General features: G+C 35.0%; 1 protein-coding gene across 1 annotated transcript; it reads left to right on the top strand.

The window, feature by feature from the left end:
- Positions 1–11901: 11901 nt before the first annotated feature.
- Positions 11902–16322, top strand: ccn1l1 (cellular communication network factor 1, like 1). The gene is made up of 6 exons (XM_046838758.1): positions 11902–11968; positions 12438–12811; positions 13365–13578; positions 13879–14235; positions 14362–14567; positions 15733–16322. The coding sequence occupies exons 2-6, from the start codon at positions 12737–12739 to the stop codon at positions 16036–16038; spliced, it is 1158 nt and encodes a 385-aa protein (XP_046694714.1). The 5' UTR covers positions 11902–11968; positions 12438–12736; the 3' UTR covers positions 16039–16322.
- Positions 16323–24666: the final 8344 nt, after the last annotated feature.

The raw sequence follows: 24666 nt of genomic DNA, 5'->3' as shown, positions 1-24666 counted from the left end.
TGTGTGACCTCCATAGCAACAGCCCTCATCAACCCAGCGGTTCATAAACAAACCAACAACACAAATTATGACTCCTGGGTGATTCATTTATGTCAGCTGAACTCATGCTTGGAGATCATTTCCAGATTATTGCAGTTAAATCATTAAATATATAGGCAAACATTGGTTATACTTGTTTGAGTTGGCCCATAAAAAGGGAAGGGAGTATACAGTACCTAAAGAGAGTACTTTACACAAGCAGTAAAACTTTTCATATGAGTTTAGGTGAAGACAGCCAAATGTTTCAGCATGTATAGTCAGGAGGAAGCACTGGTTTGAGAATTTGTACAGAGTGAATTAAAGAAAATCAGTTATGAATTGCTGCCTCTCCTTGGACATTTTGTTGCTGAGAGCAGGTTGCATAGCAGTACAGCAGCAGCAAACAATATAGCGTTGTTAGGGTGTTGGTGGAGAAAAATGCATGCAATCCTAACACCCTAGCCCAAACAAAGTTCTTTAAGTATTATTTCATACCATCATTCGAAGCATTCAAAGTTTCTCATGCTTGGTAATGGCTTTCCTGTATGAAATGTTCAATCTGAATGCTTAAGACAGATAAAAGAGTCATTTAAGACATTGCTGATGTCAACATTTAGAAAACGCTAAAATACTTTATATCTGCAATAGGTGTATACTTTCGCATACAACATGATGTGTCGTATTTACATCTCCAATTCCATAAAAAAATAAAAATAGAAAACAAGAATTGCATATATCATTAACCCATATTTTATTCACAATAATGTCCGAAGATCATTGCATCCAATATTTATTTTTGCCCTTATTTTCTCCGAATTCTTTAAATGTTTTGATGATATTATGAAATGTAGCTGATGAGATATTTAAAGTGTTCACAATTTAATGTTGAGGAACATTACTTTGACTTTTGATTATTGCATATTAGTAAACCTCTGCTCACCTTTCGTCACAGTCACAGTCTCAGAAGTAAAGAGGCTGTTACTGCAGATCGACTGTTACTTAACTGTCCAAATAACCTAATTTATTGCAAATTTTTGTTTTAGATGTTTCCTTTTAGTAAAACTTTCTTTTTCAGTCTGGAAGTGGGGTTATATTTACATATAATTGACAAATTAAGTACAGTAACAAAGCTGAGCTGTGCATAGTGGATACCGAATAAGAAAATAAATAATAATAATAATATAAAAAAGTGGTCGATATGAGGGCATTACAGCCAAAACTGGATAAAATATTGGCTATTTACTCAAGAGCAAGCAAATTTTTCTGATACAACCTTTATCCATATAACTTTACAGTACCGGTACGATGATATTGCATATTGCTTCTTTTTTTGGCTCCCATTGGATAATGGAATTGTCATGTCTTGATTTCTAGACATGCATCAAAGGATATGGATAGGATAATAATATGATTGAAAGTCTGATTTAATAACATAGGAGGAAAATAGCTCTCACAGTTGGGACTTGGGTAGATAAAGAGTGGCACATGTCATACTGTGGAACACATGAGAATGAACTAATTTAGGGTAACACACAACTGGGAAAATTGTTAGGCAATGATACCAGTTGTGGCCAAAACACAATGAAAAGATACAGTCAATCATGCAATTATCAAATCATCCAATTGTGGCAACAGCATAAAATCATCCAAATTCAGGTCAAGAGTTAATCTGCACATCAGACCTCAGAATGAGTAAAAATTGTGATCTCAGTAACTTTGGCCAAAGCATGATTGTGGAAGCCAGACAGGCTGCAGTGAGTATTTCAAAAACTGCTGATCAGTGGGTACATTTATTCCATCTTCAACTGTCCAGTTTTGATGATCTGGTGCCCATTATAGCTATGATTCCTGCTCTTGGCTGTCAGGAGTGGAACCTGATATGGTTTTCATCTTCTGTTGTGGTTGATGAATATGGGTTTTTCAGTAGCCATTGCTGATATTTACAGAATAGGGAGTTTTGGCAATAATGCTGTATCCCCGAACCCTGTGATACCACAAACCATTAAACAGTACTACACATATGAATTAAATTCAGTGACATTTTTTTTTTTATTTATCACACATGCACAGGCAACTGCACACGCAAGAGATTTTGCAGAACTTATATATAGTTTGTGCAATAATGGGAACATTTAAATTAGATAAATTTTAGTTAAATTTTAGTTTGGACTATATGGATTAAAGATTTTCCTGTAGTTTTGTATATATTATTGTGTATATATATATATATATATATATATATATATATATATATATATATATATATATATATATATATCCTTATATATCCTTACCAAAGGAATTTAACAAAATTATACAGCAGCTAGAGTTAAAATTGCTTAACCACTGTATTAATTAGTTATCTTTTTGATAGATATGAATTCAGCCTTACAATTTATTTAATGGGAATTCTAATATGAGCACATTCTGTCTTTAAAAGCATTATGTGATTGCCAGGTTAGGCCTTGGTTAAAGGTCAACTGACTGATTATCTTAAATTGCTTGATATTGGTTTTAACAAATTTTTTTTTTTGTACATTGCAACCCTGGAAATACAGTAAATAGTTCTTATTTAAGTTCTATGGCACGATCCTATGGCACGAACAAACGTAACAGTAAAAAAAAAATGTTTCCCCATTTTTGGTTTGTTCACTCTAGCTCAAGCTCTAAACCAGTGTTCATGTAATTTTATACATTGTGCTGCTGCCACATGATTGGCTGCTTGAACTGCATGAATAAACAGGTGTTGCTAATTAAGTTTGTAGTGATAAAATTATAATACATGGTCATATTGGCACCCCAGATTGGCAATAAAACAAATGTGTTTCATTGCGTTTTCAAACACATAGTGGAATCTATTGTATTGGTTTAGATTTTTTTTTTGTTAGGGTCAAAGCAAAGAAAATCACTAATTTTTAAAAGGAATTTCCTACTTCTTATTTTTTTACCATTAGCCAAGCACAAACGCTTTTTTTACCACCTTACTAACAAAAGCTTCAGTACAGTATATCAGATCATATCTTAGAAAATCTTTTGAATGTTTAAATAAAATTTTAATGCAAATATTAATGCATATATTGTATATGACTTTGTGGTAATTTACCAGTTTAAAGCATGTATTTAAGCAAGTACTATGACTTGACTAATAAAAATTAATTACCACTAGATTACTAATTGTGGTCCTTGGAATGATTGCTGTTTTTGGCTATATTATTTAGTTCTACTAACAAAATATCTTTCTTGCATTCATATTTGTTTTTGAGAAATCTTGTGACTCAAGTAATGCTGCATAAAAACATTACTTTGCCTATTGCCTATGTTTTTATTAGGGTCCTGATAGCTAAAGAAATTCCTCCTTGTTTGTTCAGTTGATGTATGTGATCCATTAAAATGATTAATGAAATGTTGTAACATTTCAGGCTAATCTGTGTCTGCCATCTGTGGTGCATGTTTGACTGGGAATATTCTTTCATAGGGAAGAATTTGTGGTTATGTGTTACCAACATAGTCAACATAAAGCATCTCAGATTCTGTTCTGTAGTGAAGGGATAGCAAGGAATGTTCAGGAAACTTAAACTACATAATAACAGCATTGGTAAAACTTTCTGTACTGTCTGTCTGATCATTAGATTTTTATTTTCAGAGTGTAATAGCCCTTTCAATTTCTATTTATATGGTAATTTTAACAACAGTGGTCACCAAATAGCCATGTATAAATTCAAGGCTAGACACCTAATAATCCAGCCAAGGATAGCATTGGAAAGTTTAAACTCCCTGAGCACCCAAAATTCAATAAATCATAGTAACCAAGACAGTATAACAGTAACCTCTCCCTTCTGGTTGATATCAGATATTGGGATACATAGAAACTGTCAAAGAATAGAAAAGTTGTGAGATTACCAAAAATAATTGGTTTAAACTGAGTATAAAAACTGATCATACTCGCACCTTAAAACAGATCACTCGGAAATTACAATGAAAATGACGTCCAATGACCAAACTGAAAGTATTTCCAATAGCACGGAAGGAGAGCCTCTGAAGTTATAGAAAAGCTCTAAGTGCTGCTAGATTAGGATATTTCTTTACCCTCATTGAAAAAAAACAAGCATAAACCTACATTTTTATTCAGCACGGTAGCAAAATGAACAGGGAATATAGGACTAACATGCACACCATCAATTGTAACTTTTTTCAATTAAAAAAAAGGCAAAAAACCCAGATGTGAGATTTTATATATATATATATATATATATATATATATATATATATATATATATATATATATATATATATATATATATATAATATTATAACAGACAATTATAACAAACAATCAATTACACAGTTTTACTTTGTTGTACTTAATGCCAACAGTCTGCTACACTGACTCAGGACTACATTTTGCATCCGATCACCATCACTGCACAAGTTTAACTGTAATAAACAGACATTCTGTGCCACCCAGATGAGGATGGGTTCCCTCTTGAGCCTGGTTCCTCTTAAGGTTTTGTCCATATGCCATCTCAGGGAGTTTTTCCTAGCCACAGTCATTACCGGCTTGCTCATTAGGAACAAATTTACAATTATAAAGAACAATCTTATTTATTCTTTGTTATCGCATTATCTGAATTTAATTTAATTTCTATACTCAGAGACTGAAAAAACACTGACAAAGACAAGTTCTCAGAAGTCTTAAAAAGCTATCAGAATGATATATAATTTGCCACATGTCCAGCAGAGTTCCTGTACCAACAAAATTTGACTTACTATCTTACTGATTTTCCAATTCTGACAATTAAAAGTAATTATTAATTCGGGGATTGTATTGCTTTGGATTATCAGAGGTAATAATGTGATGAAAAAACAGCACTACAGTGACTAAAATGGAAAATTCAACTGTAGCTTCAAATTAATTCTGGAAAACACAAAAAAAATATTGTGTTTAATCTGACATTAAGAATTTATTTGACATACTTGACTAAAGTAAATTTTGATAATGGCAGATTTATGCATTAATATTTTTTTTGTAACTGCTTGCTAAGTAGATTGATGAGTCTGAGAATTAGTAACAGAACAGTTGCCACATTTTTATGATTATTAGTGTCTATAGCTGCTTGGCCGCCTGATGAGGCATAACAATAAAACATTTTTCCCCACAGATTGTCTCAAAGCAACTTTACAGACATTGCTGTCTTAATTTTCAGACAGCAAGGAAAAATATCTTAGCCTGGAGTTAGAAGGAGAAAGGGAAAAACTAAGATTCAGGAAGAGAAGCCTATATTCATCAGGTTGACACTGTCATTGAGTTAGATTAATCATCTGGGTTTAACAGTGTATCCTCAGGAAATTGCCAAATAGTACTTTGTGTGTGTGTGTGTGTGTGTGTGTGTGTGTGTGTGTGTGTGTGTGTGTGTGTGTGTGTGTGTGTAAGTGTGTGTGTGTGTTTGTGTGTGTGTTTGTTTGTGTGTGTGTGTGTGTGTGTGAGATTATGTGTGGTTTAATGCAAATATACTTTAATGTATACACAGTCGCCACTGGCTTGCTCATTGTGGACTAGTTTGCTCATGAGAACTTTAATTCAATTATAAGGAATAATCTTATTCATTTTTTATGATTCTTCATTCTTATGAATTATCTGTGTAAACCTGCTTTGAGACAATGTCTATCGTCTATACAAATAAAAATGTATTGTATTGAATTGAATTGAATTGGTAAACCCACCTACAGCACTGCTTTTAGAGGTTCATGTGCAGTCACTTTTGCAGCTATTTAAGAAGCAAATAAGTATGTGTGTATGCGTGTAGATGTGATTGTCGGTTACTGTCTGTGTGAAATTTCAAATGTTCTCTTTTTGCATGTGTGTTTCTTTCTGGATTCTCTGACCCCCTCTCCCCACCAAAAAAACATACCAGTAGTCTGATTGGCTACACTAAACTGGATCTATGTGTGAATGAATGAGTGTTCTAGACTGCTCTGGGTTTGAGTCCAGTTCAGGGGTTTTCCAGGATAGCCAACACTGAAAACAAAAAACTGCAACTGCAAATGAATTGATGAATGAATGAATAATTACGTTAGTGTTCTGAAAACTGGAGCTGATTGAGAAAAAGAGTTCCTGGATGATTTCTGGGTCTAATTTTCTCCAAAGCCAAATGGAGGTAAGGTGGTTAGTATTTTTCTTATACTAATGTTCAACCAATAATAGATGTTTGTCATGGCAATCTTTACCTCAATAATTTCTACAGCCGAGAAACCTAAGCCTATTTCTTTTGGTGAAAATATTCCTAGATTCAGAAAAATACACAATGTAAATGCATTACTCATAAGCTCTAAGCATGAATTACTATGATTACATCAAGTTTTTTAAATTGTATGTAAAATCTCTAATTGTTTTGGCCAGACAAGGGGTTACACAATGTTTTATTCTTCACATAATGTTTTACATGTTAAGTCAGGATAACATCATGCCTATTTACCTTAGTCAGAAACTCACTATGCCCATAGGGTGATTCCCAAACAGCCTTCTGCTTTAGGCAAAATGAAGGCTTAGAACCTGTATAAACCTCTTTTAGGTGTTTGTTTACCACTCACATAGAGAGCTGCACATCATGAATGACCTGAAATCAAGGCATCTAGTGTGAACAGTCTAAATCGAGACACTGTTGCATAATCAACAGGACGAGGTTCCCAGAATTTGTTTACAGTCAACGCCTCTCTTCATCTAAAGGGCTTTGAAGCATGTGTTTATGCAAGTATTTATATGAGTGTCTGAGTTGTCTCATTAAATCTAATGTTTTAACCTTCATTATGCTATAAAAGAATTTTGACTTCTGTAATTCCCTGTGAGAACCTCCAATCATACTGGCAGAAATGGATGCAGACAGGTTTAAGGTGAGAAGGCAAAATTTTAGTCTTTATTTTCTATTATAATGATAAAAACCAAATCCCTATATTTGGAGGCTAGTGGATGGTCCTGGGCCACCAAGGATAGAGATTTTGAGAAAACATAGACAGGGCTCTGTAAAGCCTGAGACGCCTCCTCCTTCACCACTTCACAAGGCTTGAAGGACTCCTTGTTATAATAAGTGTTAGTGGAAGGCAGGAAACTGTATATTCTAGCAAACAAATTTCTCTGTGCATGGAATCTAGAGTCAGAAGAGAGAAACGACAGAGAAGGACAAATAGTGGATTTGATATATGATACATCCGTTTGTTTCATTGTCTTCCTTATTATATCCTTAATATTTTAATAGGTATTTCTTGTTAGGAAATTATGACAAACTTATAGTTCTTTTTAGGAGTTTATTTAAGCTTACCATATTTCAGTCTATAAAAACACATGTGCAGTGTTAAAATAATTTTATTTCTTAATCCTCAGGCAGTTAATGGCACATTTGTCATTATATTGTCATATTATTTCTTCCTTTAAGGATATTTTTTACAGTTGAATGTTTAACCTAGTGTTATTGCTCATGCACAAACCTTATCCAGCTCCATATTATTGCTATCAGGAAAAAATATTTCTACTTCCATGAGCCAACTGCAAATTCAAGATACTGACTCCAAGTGTGCTATTCCACAGGCTATCAACACAACACATCAGATCACTGCGTTCTATGAACTAGAACTTCATCTTTAGGACTGTGCATAATGCATGTTATATCCAAAGCACACCTGGGCGTTTTGTCTTGTACAGAGGTGAGTTTGTTTTTGGAGCTCAGGGAGGTGATTCCTTTCTCCCTTCACTGTCAACACATCCACTAAATATGGTGAAAGAATGCAGGCTGTAATGCTGAATGTCACAATACTCAGTGTTTTTGCTGCTCATGCGAATGGTGGAGTGATGCCTGAACAAAGCTTTTTGTAACACACCTGTGTGAGACATGACCATCACCTGGTGAACTTTTGACCTGTATATCAAGATAGCAGGAGAACGAGGCCAGATGTGAACAGTAGTCAAGTCAAGGGTCTGTACTGTCATTTTTGGTCTCTCAGCTTTCTGTAAATGCTTGTCCTGGTTATGAATTTTTGGCTGATTAATTGCAATTCACAGTTTTTGTCTTTTGTTTAGTTACTCTGTTAACTTAATTGACTAGCCACTAATCCAAACCAATAACACAAAAAGCAAAAAGAAATACGCTTATAAAATCTCAACTTGGACCCTTACATGTTCTAACGTGTTCAGTGGAAAGTTCAGTAATAAAAACTCTATGGCTCCAAAAAAATAGCAAGATTATTACTATACGTGTGAATAATGATCCATATATTTAGATTATTAATTATGTCATTATTATTGTAACTGCAAAAAGCAATTTGATTCTGTTGAAAAACTAATTAAGAATAATCATTGTGTTTACCAACAACAAATCATTTATATGGAAACAAAGTATAATTGTGAAACAATCATCCTCAAATTATTTTTGTTCCTTAATAATTGTATAGGGTCTTGATATTTTTGGAGTTAACATCGTGTTTTGTATAGTCAGACGTTTTTTCACATTAGAATGTTATTATGATGTGTTACTTGGAGGCTGTGTGATAATAAATGCTGCTCAGAGAAATCTGACAAGCATTACGCAATTATTGTGCAATATATTGGGCAGTTTTTCTATCAAGATTCTCTTTCTGATTTGGGGTGCTATTAAGATCAGTTCCAACAGAAAATATAACAGAAAGTCTATAACACTTACGATACAATATAAAATTGAAAACAAAGTGTTAGAGGTTAAAAAATGGCTACACATGCTTTCGATTTAATGATATAGATGGGCTTACAATGGGATTACATTGAATTGAATCTGAAAAGAAAAACCTAAAGTTATAAATTGACCAAGTTATAAAACAAAAACAAAAAATGCCCAAAGTGCAGACATTATTAAATATATTACTACGTACATACACATAGTATGGGTATTGGTACATTTGTACAGTTTGTATTTACCATTTTAGTACTTTTAAATTGTAGATATTTTCGAACAGTCTAAGGAAACTTTGACATAAGAAACATGCTGTAAAATAAGTCTTGCTTTCCCCTAGAGGAATATATCAAAATTTATTAACACAGCTTGCCTGATTCTAAACCATATAAATGAGCTGTAGTGTAGCTTGGAATGTGGTGATCAATCCATCACCTTCGAAGTGGAACATTCTGATCAAACACTCTTTAAAGAATGTGTTTTTGCACCACACCGTTATTGGACAGGCACAGTGATATAGGCTACTGTATATAGGGTTTTGGGGGAAAACCAAACTGATGCAAGCCTGTGATTATGTATGAAGTTTATAGAGAGGAGGGTGTTTAACAGAATACAGTCTGTTCAGGGTACATGAGCACATTTTTTATCAGTCTCCATTTTGCTCTTTATTTACACCTTAGCCTAAGCATACATTAACAGGTTTATAGCTTGTGACATTAACAGGTTTATAGCTTACAATGTATAAGTATATACATTGTAAGAATAAACAGACTATTTAAAATTTAGCTAAATCCTATTTACACTTCAAAGGGGGGAACAGTATAAAATGTCTGGGCAGAATTTGTTCTGCATTCTTTTTTAACTCTGATGAACCCAAAATACTTAATGTATTTTGTCACTGCTATGCTGTTATAAACTACTTCTTCATTACGATCATCATTGTCCTCATAATTCTTTTTTACAACATGTACAGAAATTCATGCAGAAATTGTTTGACATTACCCTCTATCCTCTGTACCCACTGTCTCAGCTGTGAAATCTCAGCTGTGAAAATAATTTATACTCAACCCACTCATATTTCACCTATTTGGTGAATTTATGCTTGGTGCTCATCTGCAACCTTCAAAAATCCATGTGGATTTACCAAAGGTATTTTTGGTATCCGCTTGTAGGGCCATGAACTATCCATGGTATTCAGTGACACTACATTCACCCTTTGTAAGTTTTGACTCATCAAGCAGTTTGGTTTTGTTGGCACAGACAGCAGCATATTTTCCAAGTCAACCTGAACAATGTTATAAAAGAGAAGCCTTTGATGCAAGAAGAGTTTGTGTGTTTAAAAAGAAACATTTTGAGAAGAATGGTACATGTATTAGGAGTTACACACACACACACACACACACACACACACACACACACACACACACACACACACACGCCCGCACGCAAAAACACACCCAGACACCCATTCTGTTCATGTCTGCCTAACTCTACTGAATCCTTAAAGGAATATTTCAGTAAAAAAAACATAAACACAGTCAGTCAGTGGACATGTTGGTGGATACAGTGTATGCTTAAATCCATTCTTAGCTCTTCTTCATAGCTCTGGAGTGCATCAACTATATAAGCAAATGTCAAATATTAAACATCTCTGACATTTGTTTTTTATTTATGTCGGACTTCGAAATAAATGATGCTGGTTAAGGAAAAACATGTAATTCTCATGTCCTTCTTATATTTATTTACAAATAAGATGTGATGGATAGTGAAAATATTTCCTTATTCTGATCTTCCATTTCCATTTACAAAATGTCCTGATTGTCTTTAAATGTCCTGATATGTATTCCTGTTTTGCTCTCCATACATTCAGAAGAATGGGGTGCACAAGCCTAGATTTTAAAACTGTACTTAATTGTTTTGACATGGCTAGAGATGTGTGAAAAATCTGACATGACCATTTTATAAAACATCTTGTTCCAAACTTGGAGAAATCTTCAGTGTTTATAGTTTATAGTAATAGCAGTCCCAGTATTTATGTATATACTACAACTAAAATAGTTAAGCTAAATAATCTACTTTCAAAATGTTTTTGTAAAATAGAAGAGGGAGTCTAGATTTAAACATTTAAACCGGAGCCAAGCTATCAGTAGGTACGTGTGATATTACTGAGAAACTGGCTGCTCTTTACGGAAAACATTTTGGGTGAAACACATCCATTTCTTTTTTAAGCTACATATGCCTCATGTTGGATATTAGACAGCTCTTGGCTGACTGACTATATAGAGCCAGGTAAAAAAATGTGTAAATTAAAGTTTCCTTTAATGCCAGGCTTACTATTAATAGCTGATGCAATTTCATAGGGAAACAGCATTATCATTTTCATCTATGTGTAATATCAGTCACCTTAAGCTAAACAGTTGCTTTTAAAAACTGGGTAACTTCAGAAATATACTGTTTAAATTTAAAATACTGTCAATAATGTATAAAAATGTGACATAGTCCAGTTTAATCGTTTGAGTGTTTCAGATAAACTTCATAGTTTTTAGATTAAAGATGTGAAACATGACCATTGTTAGGTTCTCTGTAGTCACGCATCATTCAAAACATCTTCTATGCATTTTGTGACTTAATTAAAAAAGATTTGAACTCCTTACATGACTCACATCATCACTGTGAGAGAACTGTTACCCACATCTGCTTGAGTTTGATGAATCATTATGTGTATGACAGTAGACTCACTTTCTGGCCTTTGAGAACTGAGAAATCCCCTTAAATTCATGAATGAATATTTTTGACAGACAGACTTGGCTCTTGATCCTACACTCTGACACAGAAACTTCTTCCTTCGTCAGTCCGTCGCTTGAGAGAGTGGGTGTTGCGCGTCATTGACTGGATGGCACCTATGTGCCATGTGTGTGAGATGTCTTGGAGAAAGCAGGCCTTGTCTGACACTGTGTCTATCCCGTCTGCAGGAGAGGTGAGAGAGATTACTGTGTGTGTGTGTGTGTGTGTGTGTGTGTGTGTGTGTGTGTGTGTGTGTGTGTGTGTGTGCTACCATTGTCAGTGTCTCAAAACAGTCTAACTTTCCTGAAGACAGCTGATAGTGTTTTATATTGTTTCTTCATTCTTCAATCCATTGCCTCACTCAAACTAAAATGTGTTCAGTTTGTCAACATGGATGTACATGTACATTTTGTACAGCATGGAATAAACAGGGTGGTCTTGGAGTGTATTTTGGAGATTTGTCAAAAATGTTTGTGAGTGTTTGCTTGTATCCAAAATACACACGCACACACGCACGCACACACGCACGCACGCACGCACGCACGCACACACACACACACACACACACACACACACACACACACACACATATATATATATATATATATATATATATATATATACACGTGTGTGTCTGTGTGCATTTTAACTACATATATATATATATATATATATATATATATATATATACACACACAATGATTGGAGTGTTTAAATTATTATTATTACTATTTAATTCTTAGTATTAATACTAATAATTACTTTGTGTTTGATACTACAAATTTTAATTATTATTGGTTATGGTTATGCTTGCTAGTTCTATTCTAGGTCTATTCTGGCAAATATTAGATGTATTATTCCAGGCATAGCCACCTGCCAAGCTGTTTGTGTGCATTTTGTGTCTGTGTCTGTGTGTGTGTGTGTGTGTGTGTGATTTAACAGAGGGGGCTGTCTGCTGTTCGCTATAAAAGCCGTGGCCACTGAAGGAACCTCTTTAAGGAGAACTGAGCTACCCACTGCTGCTGGCATTTCACACACTTATACTCAACCCCATACACACAAACACACACATACAGCAGGATTCAGACATTGAAAGGACGAGAATTAAAAGGATGAGGACGAAGCTAATGGAGAACTGAAAAACAAGCTTTTAATAAAATATTTATCCAATCAGTTGTTCCTTTGGGCTTTGAACCACGTGACTAGAGCTCACTTACACTATAATTTCACTGCTGGGAGAAATGTTGTCTTTGAGGATTGTTTTAAGGCGAGCAAACCTTCTCATGCTGGTGCTCATGTCCTGGTGTGCTGTAAAGGTGAGTCTTTTTTATTTGAAATCTAAATTTAAAATACAGACCTGATTTGTTAATAATAATAATAATAATAAGAAGAAGAAGAAGAAGAAGAAGAAGAAAAGAAGAAGAAGAAGAAGAAGAAAAACAGTTTGTTAGTTAGTTAATGATTATTATTTCATTAGACCTTTCATCTAGCAGCATACAGTTGGAAATATATGCTATAAAATAATTAGTTGAAAAAAGTAATATAGATTTAACATGTAATAGTTCAATATTACTACTGTAATACTACATATGACAGTAATACTACAATATTACTATTATAATTTTATCACTATGTCTTGGCTTTTAAGAAATTCTCTTGCTCTTATCAAACATGACTAAAGTAGCTTCAAATTTAGTTTGAATGTTGTCTTCGAGTTTCAATTCATTGAACTTTAGGGGAATTAATTGTTACTGGTTTCATTATTTTAATCCCAAGGTTAGCAAAATAAATATCTTGCTAAACTATATTTAACACTTATCACACTATGCTTCAACTTCTCTTCCTGTCTTTTGTGTACCTTTCATTCAGATTCAGGGCGATTGTCCACATAAGTGTTCATGCCCACTTTCGCCACCTTCGTGCCTGCCGGGTATCAGCTCTGTGCTGGACTCCTGTGGCTGCTGCAGGGTATGTGCCAGGCAGTTTAATGAGGACTGCAGTGCCACTGAGCCATGTGACCACATCAAGGGGCTGCGCTGCCATCTAGGGGCCAAAGGAGATCCACAGAAAGGCTTGTGCAGAGGTGAGAGACCATGTAATAATGTCACAGAAAGTAAAAAATATATTTACACACACACACACACACATGCGCGCACACACATGCACATGGTTTTAAACAGTTTTGTGTTACTTTTAAAAGCAAAGAATTTGTGTTCATGTTTAATTTACAAAATTTTTAGTATAGGTCATTAAAAAAATAACAATGTTGGTTTCTGAAAACATATCTATTTCCTTGGTTCTTTCAAATCATAAACCTCGATGTGAGCACATTCTTGCCTTGCATCATCATTTTTAATGCTACTTTACTACTTTCACTCAACAGCTGAGGCTCAGGGTCGTCCCTGTGAGCTCGATGGCCGAGTCTACCAGCACGGTGAGGACTTCCAGCCTAGCTGTGAGCACCGCTGCACCTGCATAGATGGAGTGGTGGGCTGCATGCCTCTCTGCCCACACCATGTGTCCCTGCCTGAGTGGCGCTGTGCTCGGCCTCGCCTTACCACGCTGCCTGGGCGCTGCTGCCAGGAGTGGGTATGTGATGATGACAACCACATTGATGAAGATGACATGATTCTCGAGAGCACTCCTCATGAATATGAGAAAAGTGATGACCTCACAAGTAATGAGCTTTTAGTAATGGCACCAACACCAAGGGACAGCAGTGCAGGAGCACAACAGAATGGTGGGTGCATAGCAGGAGGGCTTCCCATTCATAGTAATATAGTACATTAAAAATAATGTATTTGTACTGATATTCTTTATTTGTGACTAGCATTATCACTGATGCTGCTCTGTTATTTATGTTTAGAATGGATTTCCTCCACAAAATCCCACTTACCACGCCCACCTTTGTGTTTCCTACAAACCACTGATTGGTCACCTTGCTCAGCAATCTGTGGAATGGGTGTGTCCAGTAGAGTAACCAATAGCAACGTGGAGTGCCGGCTCATTAAAGAAACTCGGCTGTGCCAGATCCGAGAATGTGGCAGTAGTCTATTACAATCACCACTCAAGGTGAGTACCAAACATTACAAACCAGACATTACTTCAACATATACCGTACTTAGAAATATATCTTCTTTAGGATCACCGATAATAACATTTTCTCGTTAATACACAGCATTTGAAGGTTAAGGGCCTTACTCAAGGGCTCAGCAATGGCAGCATTTGGACTCAAAATCTTCTAATCAGACTCAATGTCATAATGACTAAGCCACCACTTTCTATAACCCATATATGTAAACACTGAAACTGTACACTATGCAATATAATGATTATTGCCAAGGGGAAACATTGACGTGTGTATAATGAACAATAGTTGGCCAAGAAATGGGCCTTTGGAAAATGAGAAAAGTCTGATTCAAACCTGTCCATTTTAAACAAATAACTGTCTGCCAGAGATAAACACTGTGTAAGGCCAACATTTTTTTTTCGATTTGGTGCATGAGCCTTCCATGACATACTGCAGTATTTCAGCAATCCATAGTCAGCCACAACGAACAGCTCAGCTGTAACCCAGACATGTGCAGTTTCAGTAAAATCAAGACAGAATCTCCTTAAACAGTTAACTGGAAGCAGTGTTCTTTGAGCTTTCCCAGAAAAGTAATGTTAGAAATTACTGTTAGAAATCTGTAATTACTGGGCTGCTTTTAATAAAGTCCCATTTTTAAGTACTGGCCTTTTTGTACTATTGTACATGATCTTTGCTGAGCAGTGAATAGATTATTAATCCCAGCTTCCTGCTGAGACATTTCCTGGTCTAATTGGTGCTTATTGGTTTCATATGTTTGAGCTCAACAATACACCATTTTGCAGGATAAGTAAAAGTCACAGAAAACATTCTGATGTGAGTGAACTGATTAAAGGAGTCAGACTAGATGTATTTAATATTTTCTAACTTTCATAATACTTCCTAAAATGTGTATTGCAGTGTTTTAAATTAGAAGGATTATGTCAATTAAACAGTGCATCATTATCAGACATACCCAGTCAGTGGTACAAGGTGGTTAGGAGGTTACAATGTGAAGTACAACTTAAAGAACACACTATCCATAGTCCACCAATAAGTGTGTGTATGTGCGGAGAATAGTAAACTATTTTACATTGCTTTATAGCATTACATGATCATACTTTCACATCCCTAACCATAAGCATACATATTTTTCCTGTAACTTCTCAGAAAGGGAAGAAATGTCAGAGAACCATAAGGCCACGTGAACCAGCTCCTCTCACATTCGCTGGATGCACCACTGTACGCCAATACCGGCTGCGTTCCTGTGGCTCATGCATTGATGGGCGCTGTTGTGAACCCACACTCACCCGTACTGTGCGCATGCGTTTCCACTGCCCAAACGGACAAGAATTTACCCGTAACATCATGTGGATCATTCAGTGTAGCTGCACTCAGAGTTGCAGCACCCGATCGTCAACACAGCACCCAAAATCCATCAGCCTGCCCAATGATATACACACATTCAAATACTAAACCCACACACACACACACACACACACACACACACACACACACACGCACACACACACAAGCACGCACACACACACACGCACACACACACACACACACACACACAAACACTGCACGCACACACACACACACACACACACGCACACACGCACACACACACACACAGAGCATGTTTCCATCCATTTAAAAAAGAGAAATAGGCTGCATTTTCATCAGCCTGTTGGCTGTATTTTACTACTACTATTTATAATAATAATAATAATAATAATAATAATAATAATAATAATAATAATAATAATAATAATAATAATAATAATCATAATAATAGTAATAATCACATTATTAATATTAATAATAATAATATTAATCATAATAATACACATTAATACACAATTTTTTTTTTCATTCCACAAAAAAAGAGCAAGCTCCACAGCTTTTTAATTTATGTAAGTGATGTACAAAGTTTTGTGTATATATGCTGTTTGTAGTTTGTATGTATTTTAGAAGCTGCAACCTTTCACAGACTGTACCTTAAAGGCAACTTCAGTCATATTTGGCAGGCAATGTTGCTACAATGTGTTCTAACAGTACATTTCTTGTCTATGCAGGTTACTATTTAATACTAAACATGACACAATATCATATTATATATTTATAAAAAAAAAGTGTAATTCTTTTATCCATATTTAACTGCAGTAGTGGAGGAAAATATCTTCAGTGTAAAAAATGTAAATGTGTCTTGTACAGGTTTTATATTTATATCCTTTTTTTATTGTACAGACTTCCCTTTAGGTGGAGTGTCAGTGTTATACCACCTCTATTTATGAGGTGAATATAAAATGACCAGAAATGCTATTTTATATGCATATTTATGGACATACTTTTTTGATAAATAAAGTTCTTATAACATTTATGACTTGGTGTAAAATCTATTGTAAGAAGCTCTGAATTCTTGTTTGTGATCAGTTCATTTTTAATAATCCAGAACCTGATAATTTATTTCCCTAAATATCAACAGTGCAGTAATCAGTCTTACCACACTTTTTAGATCTTGAAAAACTATTTGAACTACTGAATGGAAGGTCATGGTTTCATATCCCACCCCATGAGCAAGTACCCACTGTTGAGTCTGTCAACAAGGCTCTTCAGAAAGTTTCAACAAATCCTTTCTCAGTTGGAATCTGATTTTGGGTTAAAAGCCATAGTCAAATTATACAAATGCTTGAATGACAGGTGTAAGGGCTGATGGGAGGACGTAGATTTTAATGCTTAGGTTATCAGGATTAATAACCTAATGTGATAATGTGATAACTTTACCACCTTAAGATGTTTTGAAGCTACTCAGCAGTAGTGCTTTTCCATGAAAAGGAAAATTATATTTAGCACCACTATTTTGTATAAAAATATTGCTAAATGTGTGTTCACTGAGGAAGTTATTTAAATTATAATGGAATTCAATATTACAATGAATCGTGTAATATTCGTTACACTAAATAAGGATGTTTAATGCTTTTTTATAGTCACATAATTACAGCAGACACTTTAATACCTAACAAATTATTTATGAGGCAAAATCCAGGTCATACAACAACAGCATACAACTAACAACTGAAAGTTCAGGTTTTTCTGCCAGTTATATTCTTTCAATTTTTCCATTCACCAGCAGAGCACCTGAACTACAGACTAACCACTTATACAACACTAGGAAACTCTATTTGTTCCAAGCAGACACATTTTGATACAGGGGAAAAAACTCATCCTGGCTCTCCAACACATCTGTGAATCACTTTGTAAATATCAGTACCAATATGGCTTCTTGCAATAGAAAGTGGAACTGGTGACTTGCCTGTGATGTTGATGCTCACCTTGATTCATGGCCCTGCACATTCACACACATCATTGGAGACTAGTGCTGTACAGCAAATATAACAGCAGTATCCCAAATACCTCACTCACAGCATCTCATACCTCGCTCATAGTGGACCTCACACACAATGCTCATCATGTGAGTCTCTCTCTAACACACACACACACACACACACACACACACACACACACACACACACACACACACACACACACACACACAGTGAATTTATTAATAAATTGCATCTTCAAACATACAGGACACCTAATGACATCTATATAGAGCAGAACTGAAGGTGTTTTTCCAGTTAGTATATAACATAATAATAATAATAATAATATAGCATATTTGTAATGCACTATACAAAATAAATTGAGCCAATTCTTTTTTTTTACATTGTAGAACCACCACCATTCATTTTTTTTAAGTTTAGTAATTTAGTATTGTCTGCTGATGCTATACGAACAGAATAATCATGTGCATGTTTTATTTATTGAATACCTAATGCGCTGTGTCTTCATCATCTGTAACTGCTTTGGATGTCTAAGAGTAAAATGATGAGTGCTTGAACAATGACTGGTGTCATTCAGTGTGAAAGTTAAATCTGATCTTTATGTTATGTTAGTGACACCTTGGACACCAGGTTTCAAGATTAGGGCTTCAGCTTGAGTAACACCCTTATGCTGATCAAGATCTTGGTTGATCCAGCAGTGGCTATAAGCATAAAAGTGACCCAGGAACTGTGAAGTGGCTGTGCTACCTACTGCACCACTATGGTGCAAAGAATAAAACTTGATGTAGCAATTAAAGGTCTTGAGAGTATGCTAAATTGTATTGAAACACTTACTGTTTTACATGCATCACAGTTATATCTTGCGTCTTTTTTCTTATACCTGCCTTTATCATCATTAAAAAAACATCTGTTGGTTCTTAAATATGTATAAATTGTGGACCATTATTTGATTTACTTGCTGTAATGTCTAAGCTGCTTATATAGTGCATAAGTGCTCTTCTCACCTAGCATAAGTGCTCTTCTTACCTACACAGAAAACTGCAGTTGAAAATCATTATTGCAATATTTTCAATTGCCAAGGATGTGAACTACTCCTAGGAAAGAGAGGAAATCAGGCCATGTGTGAAGAGGTCCAATCCAAGTCTGCTGGCACATGTGTAAGAGAGCCTCAGACAGAAAAGCAAACAACCTGAGCTAATGGCCTGGCAGTGGGATGAGAGCGGTGGAATGTTACAATGTGCAGTTAAAGTCAAGACTAATCATCGGGCACACCAGAGTAGAAGATGCAGAAGATTCTGTGACGAGGTTGATAGCAATAGTGCGATAACTTGGTTTCCCCCCTCATCTTTCTCACATCAAGCTGAGAGCTTTAGCACTAATGTGACAAAAGAACAGGAAATGTGCACATGTATCAGAAATGTGCAGGTGGAATCTGTGGTGATTGTACTCTAAACACACATGTACACATGCACATCACCACTGCAAAAAAAAAAAAAAAACATAAAACATACCCAATTATGGAAATCATATTCATTTCGAACACCATGCGTTTGGAACATAGTGCTTTCTGAAAGAGATGACTCAGTCCAGTGCTTGTGTAAGGTTTTTCAATTAGAAAATCAGAATCAGTTACTTTACCAAGAACAACATTTTCAATGCCATCAACAAACAGGAATAGTGTGTCACTGCAAAGTACTTATAAACTTTACAGCTATAGGTAAAACTAATGATCTAATTATTCAATTAAACTACATTTCATGTGCTACTTTATGGTTTCAGGTTGTTTAACACTTGAAAAAAACCCCCACAAAAATTTAAAGTGCACTTTAAGACATATTTGGTAAACATTACACCTCAAGGTTGTTGCATGCTGGTCTCTACCCTTGACAAACTCATTTACTGTGACTGGAATTAGACAAGGTTGCTGCTGAGGCTGCAAAGATACAGAACTCACTTAAGGATATATTTAGGGCTAATAGAAGTTGCTTGAAATGACACCTTTTAACTAAAATAAAGAAAAATACAATCATTGTAGACATTTGAGACAGTGTGTATAATCATTACAGTAATATCACTCTTATTTCCTCCCACCTTATAAATTGGCCCAATGTGTATGTGTGTGCATGGTGCCCTGGGATAATCCCAACCAAGCTGCATTTTCGCTTCATGTGTATTGGTCCCAGGATAAACTACAGATCCTCCATGACCCTGAACATGAAAAATCAGTGTTTGAATGTATGTGTACATGGATTAGGTCATATCTAAGTTGTGTTTCAGTCTTGTAAGCAGTATTGATTGGATATTGGATCCACCAGGATGGTGATTAGCAGAGGTGGAAAAAGTACACACGTCCTTCACTTAAGTAGAAGTACAGATACTCATGTTTTAAAATACTCTGGTAAAAGTTAAAGTACTAACTATCTTTTTTTTTAATCAAGTTAAAGTAAAGAAGTTTGGGCTCTGACATGTGCTTAAGTCAAAAGTAATCATTACTACTACCTGTTTAAGTGTCACACTGGTAACTGGACCTCACATCATATCAATATTAGGGCTATCAAACGATTAAAAGATTTAATATTGATTAATCATACGGTTGTTATAAGTGAACTCACAACATTTTTATCTGTTCTAAATGTACCTTAAATTAATACTTTTCACATTTGATCAACATGGGCATGGACAAATACTGATGCTTTATACAAATGTATGGTTATTATTAGTAAAACCAAACTCAAAATAGAGCATGAAGAAAAAATATTTTTGTAAATATTTTTAACTAATTATAGTTTTTTCAATTACGTAAATAATCAGGTCACCAAACCGAACCTTAATGAAGTGATCCCGGAGAAACTGTACCTCTTCTAACTTCCATACAAATTAGAGAATCAGAGAATATATGTTTTCAATCCAAATTATTTGAATTTTAGATTATTTAAAAGTAGACATTCCGTGCTTTTTATTCATATCTTCTTGATGTCTTTGAGGCAACCGTTTATAGGTTCGATATTATGTATAATCTATACAATCAAAAAAGACAGTAATTTAAGTTAATTTTGAAAAAAATACCACAAAACACACTGCCATGTTTGTTGACCCCAGAGGGTAAATTGACAGATGTGTGCTGATTCGAGTAAAACAAATGTTTAGTGTTAAAAAATGATTTTTCTGTGGAGTTTATTTATTTATTTTTTTGTAATATCTGAATAAAGACAGGATGCATGAATAAACGTGTGTTGCATTGAATGTTTAAATTCGCCTCTTATATATTTATTTATCTATATTTTAAGAAAAAAAGGTCAAACAGAAATGAGCGCTGCATTAATCACGCGCTAATGAAATTAGTGCTGTTAAATTTACCTTGCATTAGCACGTTATTAACGCTTAGTTTTGACAGCCCTAATTAATATATTAATACAAAATGAATTTCAAAGTATGTTCCCTAAAGAATGTATCCAGGTTGAACAACCACCATACAAGCAGAGAAAAGATGATGGTGATCAGAAATGTCTCTGTTCTCAGTCATATTAACCCCATACTTCTTGGTGCCTTCTGCCTGCTCATCTTAGCTTCGTTAACTAGTCTACGTCTGTGGTGTGTAAGAGCCAGGAAATTATACACCAGTGGTAAATTTAAAAAGTTGCACAAAGACAGGAATCAGGTTGATGAGCTGAAAAAGGCGTGCAATGAGAAGAAAAAATATTGACCCCAAATAGTAACAAGCCTGATTTATTTGTGATAGATATTTGTGTCAAAAATGCAATAAGTGAAAGTAAAAAGTTGTAAAAATAAGTAGTAAAGTAAAGTAAAGAAAGTAAAGAAAAATCTACGTAATTAAGCTAACAAAGTATTTGTACTTCGTTACTTCCCACCTCTGGTAAACAGGATGAAGCAGTGAGATGAATGGACTACTGAATTAATGAATAAATGTTAATATGGGTAGCATTGGTATTTCAAATCTCCAGGCCTTCCAGTTCAATCCGGGATTTAGGTAACTGTCCATACAGAATTTCTTTGCATATATTCCTATGCATTTGCTATCTCAGGGTTTCTTCCCAACCCAGAAACATAGATTAAATGGTCCCACTAGTTAGTGTGTGTGTGCGTGTGTGTGCGCGCGCGCGCGCGCGTGTGTATTGATCTGCACTGTACTAGAATTCTATACAGGGTATATTCCCACCTTGTGGTTACTGAAAGCTGGTACAAGTAAATGAATTATTTAAACAATCAGTAAAGTTTTTTTTTTTTTTTTCCAAAATTAAAACACTTTCCATTCACTCCCCCTACTGGTCAAATGCAAGAAAAAGAGTGAGACAAACCCCCATTGTGAATAAGACAGAATTTGGACCTTGACTTTTTTTTCGTTCTCAGTTGTCTCCCTCCCCATTTCCCCTTCTTGCTGTGACAGTTTCACACTTTCTCCACTGTCCCATGTCCCTCTTTCAGGTCTTTTTTCCCACCATTTCCTCTCCCTCTCTCATGCAAAGGTATGAAAGTTGGAGAAACAATAGAACATGCGGAGCTAAGTAAAAAGACAGGAGGAGAACGTGTGTGTGTGTGTGTGTGCGTGTGCACGGGCATGTGTGTGTGTGTGTGTGGTATATCGGCATGGGGGGACATTTGATAGAGATAGTAGGGGGCTCCTCGGTATCTTTTCAAAAGCTAAGCTATTCAGATGAACCCTGAAGCCGTGTGTGTTATGTCAGGGGGATGGGTCTTTTTGAAGCCTTTGTATGCAAGGTCTGAATGTAATCTCACCACACTTTCCTCCTGTTTCCTTCCTTTGAAAGTGACACCATTGTCCTAGCAGAGGAAAAGGGTTGTGGGCTGTACTTTGACAACTCCTCAACCCCTGCCCTCTCTGCTAGGAACCCCTGCCCTCTCTGCTGCACATTAGAAACCAGCATGCTGAAGCCAGCATCTAAATTAAAATAGTGGGATGATTGTGGTGTATTGTGGTGGCTTTCCAGAGGCCACCCAGGACAGATCAGGTCACCTGGCATACATGCAGCGAATCCACAATTCAGTTTTAACCCACTACATCTCACACACAGCTGACTCAAATAAAACTAAACTAAATACAATACAACACAATTTAAATAAATGTAAATATCCATTCACATTAATACCAGGTTAAATTCCAAACCTGCTTTATTTAAGTTTAGGTAGTCATAATATTATGTTTCAAAATTAATTTTTACAGTTACAAGTATTCTTTAATTTAACATATATTTAAAATGTATATTTTCTTTTCATTCAGCTATAAATGAATACAATTTTGTGCCGTATTCATTTTGATGTGAGCACCAAATTTTATGAGACATGTTAATATGTGATGAACTGTACATTAGAACTCATATACTCAGGGATAAGTGAAGGTCTGTGAATAATTGTATTTAAATGTCAATAAAGTGACTTTACCTGTATTTTTATTATCTGTATCCACTGTTTAGCAAATAATTAATCAAAATACCTTAGTGCATACTGTTGGTTGTTTGATTCAGATAGAACGATAGACATTATGGCAATAAATTAATATTAATATCTGCATTATGAGATATCAGTAACAATAATAAAAACATTTGTGAAGTTTTGCAGTTAGAAATTGAAATTTCACACAGATAATCAACTAAACAGTAATTATCTTTGCTTAAGCTTAACTACTACTATTGTGTTAATTTTAATATTATTGTTAAAAAAAAAACTATTGTATAACAACACCGGTTGTTTTAGTAACACTTGCTCTATTTGACCACAAGATGGCGATCGAAATACAGTTACATCTGAAAACACTAATTCTGCTGAATATAAGGCAGTGCAGAATTACCAGGTAGGTGAAGCAGAATGTATTTTGGATGCTCTTTCTATAAAAAAAATAAATAAATTAAAAAAATTTAAAAGGCTGCAATTATCAACATTTTCATGAAGGATGGTTAAGCAATATTACAAATATTTAGAATAACAGATCTGGCATAAAAATGCATGGACTAAATCCCAAATTAATCTGTTGCAAACTATGTGGGGAAACATTTAAATCTTAAAATAAATGCATTGTATGCAGGAAGCATTGGGCCAATTCAGATCAGTCGCCAGAATACTATAAACAGACTGGACAAAACTGGGATAATGTAACACTTGATTTTGAACCTTTTGATACTAAAGGTGTCTTCAAAAAAAAAAAAAATCATAGTTCAAAATTGCAAACAATTAAATTGTTAAAGTTTGCATGTAAGTCAGTGAAAAGTGTATGTCCTTTTTCTATATCATGCTGGAGAACGAACTATACATGAAACACTTGTACACAATTTGTGAAATTTAATCAATGTTTTTGTTTGCTGTTCATTATCATATTGTATTTATTTAGGCTAGCTAAATGAACGGATGGATAAAGTCCTGTTATGCAAAAGTCTCTGTTTTTAGCTAATCGCCTTGTCTGGAGTTCAGCAAAACAAACAATCAAACAAACACATAAAGTGATACAGATTATGACACGAAGTAGCTGGTGACCACGGGCCTCTTGTTAACAGTGTTACACTAAAACTAAAAAAGTAGTAGTAATGGCTACTTTTTACTTAAGTACATGTAAGAGCCCAAACTTCTTTACTTAAATTTGAGTGAAAAAGTGTAGTCAGTACTTCAATTTTTTTTTTGTTCAAGTTGTTTTGAAAGTCTTCTAAGACATTGGTATTTAAACTTCTACTTGAGTGAAAGATTTGTGTACTTTTGCCACCTCTGTCATGGTCAGGAAAAGAAT

This window comes from Silurus meridionalis, chromosome 25 (genome assembly GCF_014805685.1).
Source record: "Silurus meridionalis isolate SWU-2019-XX chromosome 25, ASM1480568v1, whole genome shotgun sequence".
NCBI lineage: Eukaryota > Metazoa > Chordata > Actinopteri > Siluriformes > Siluridae > Silurus > Silurus meridionalis.
Note: the sequence above shows the minus strand (reverse complement) of the source record. Positions and strands in the feature narration are given on the sequence as shown.

Bases quoted from the DNA above. Each gene is read 5' to 3' on its own strand.
- ccn1l1 (XM_046838758.1), top strand. From the start codon at position 12,737: ATGTTGTCTTTGAGGATTGTTTTAAGGCGAGCAAACCTTCTCATGCTG. The intron at 13,579-13,878 runs GTGAGAGACCAT...TTCACTCAACAG, and splicing joins ACAGAAAGGCTTGTGCAGAG to CTGAGGCTCAGGGTCGTCCC. The intron at 14,236-14,361 runs GTGGGTGCATAG...ATTTATGTTTAG, and splicing joins TGCAGGAGCACAACAGAATG to AATGGATTTCCTCCACAAAA.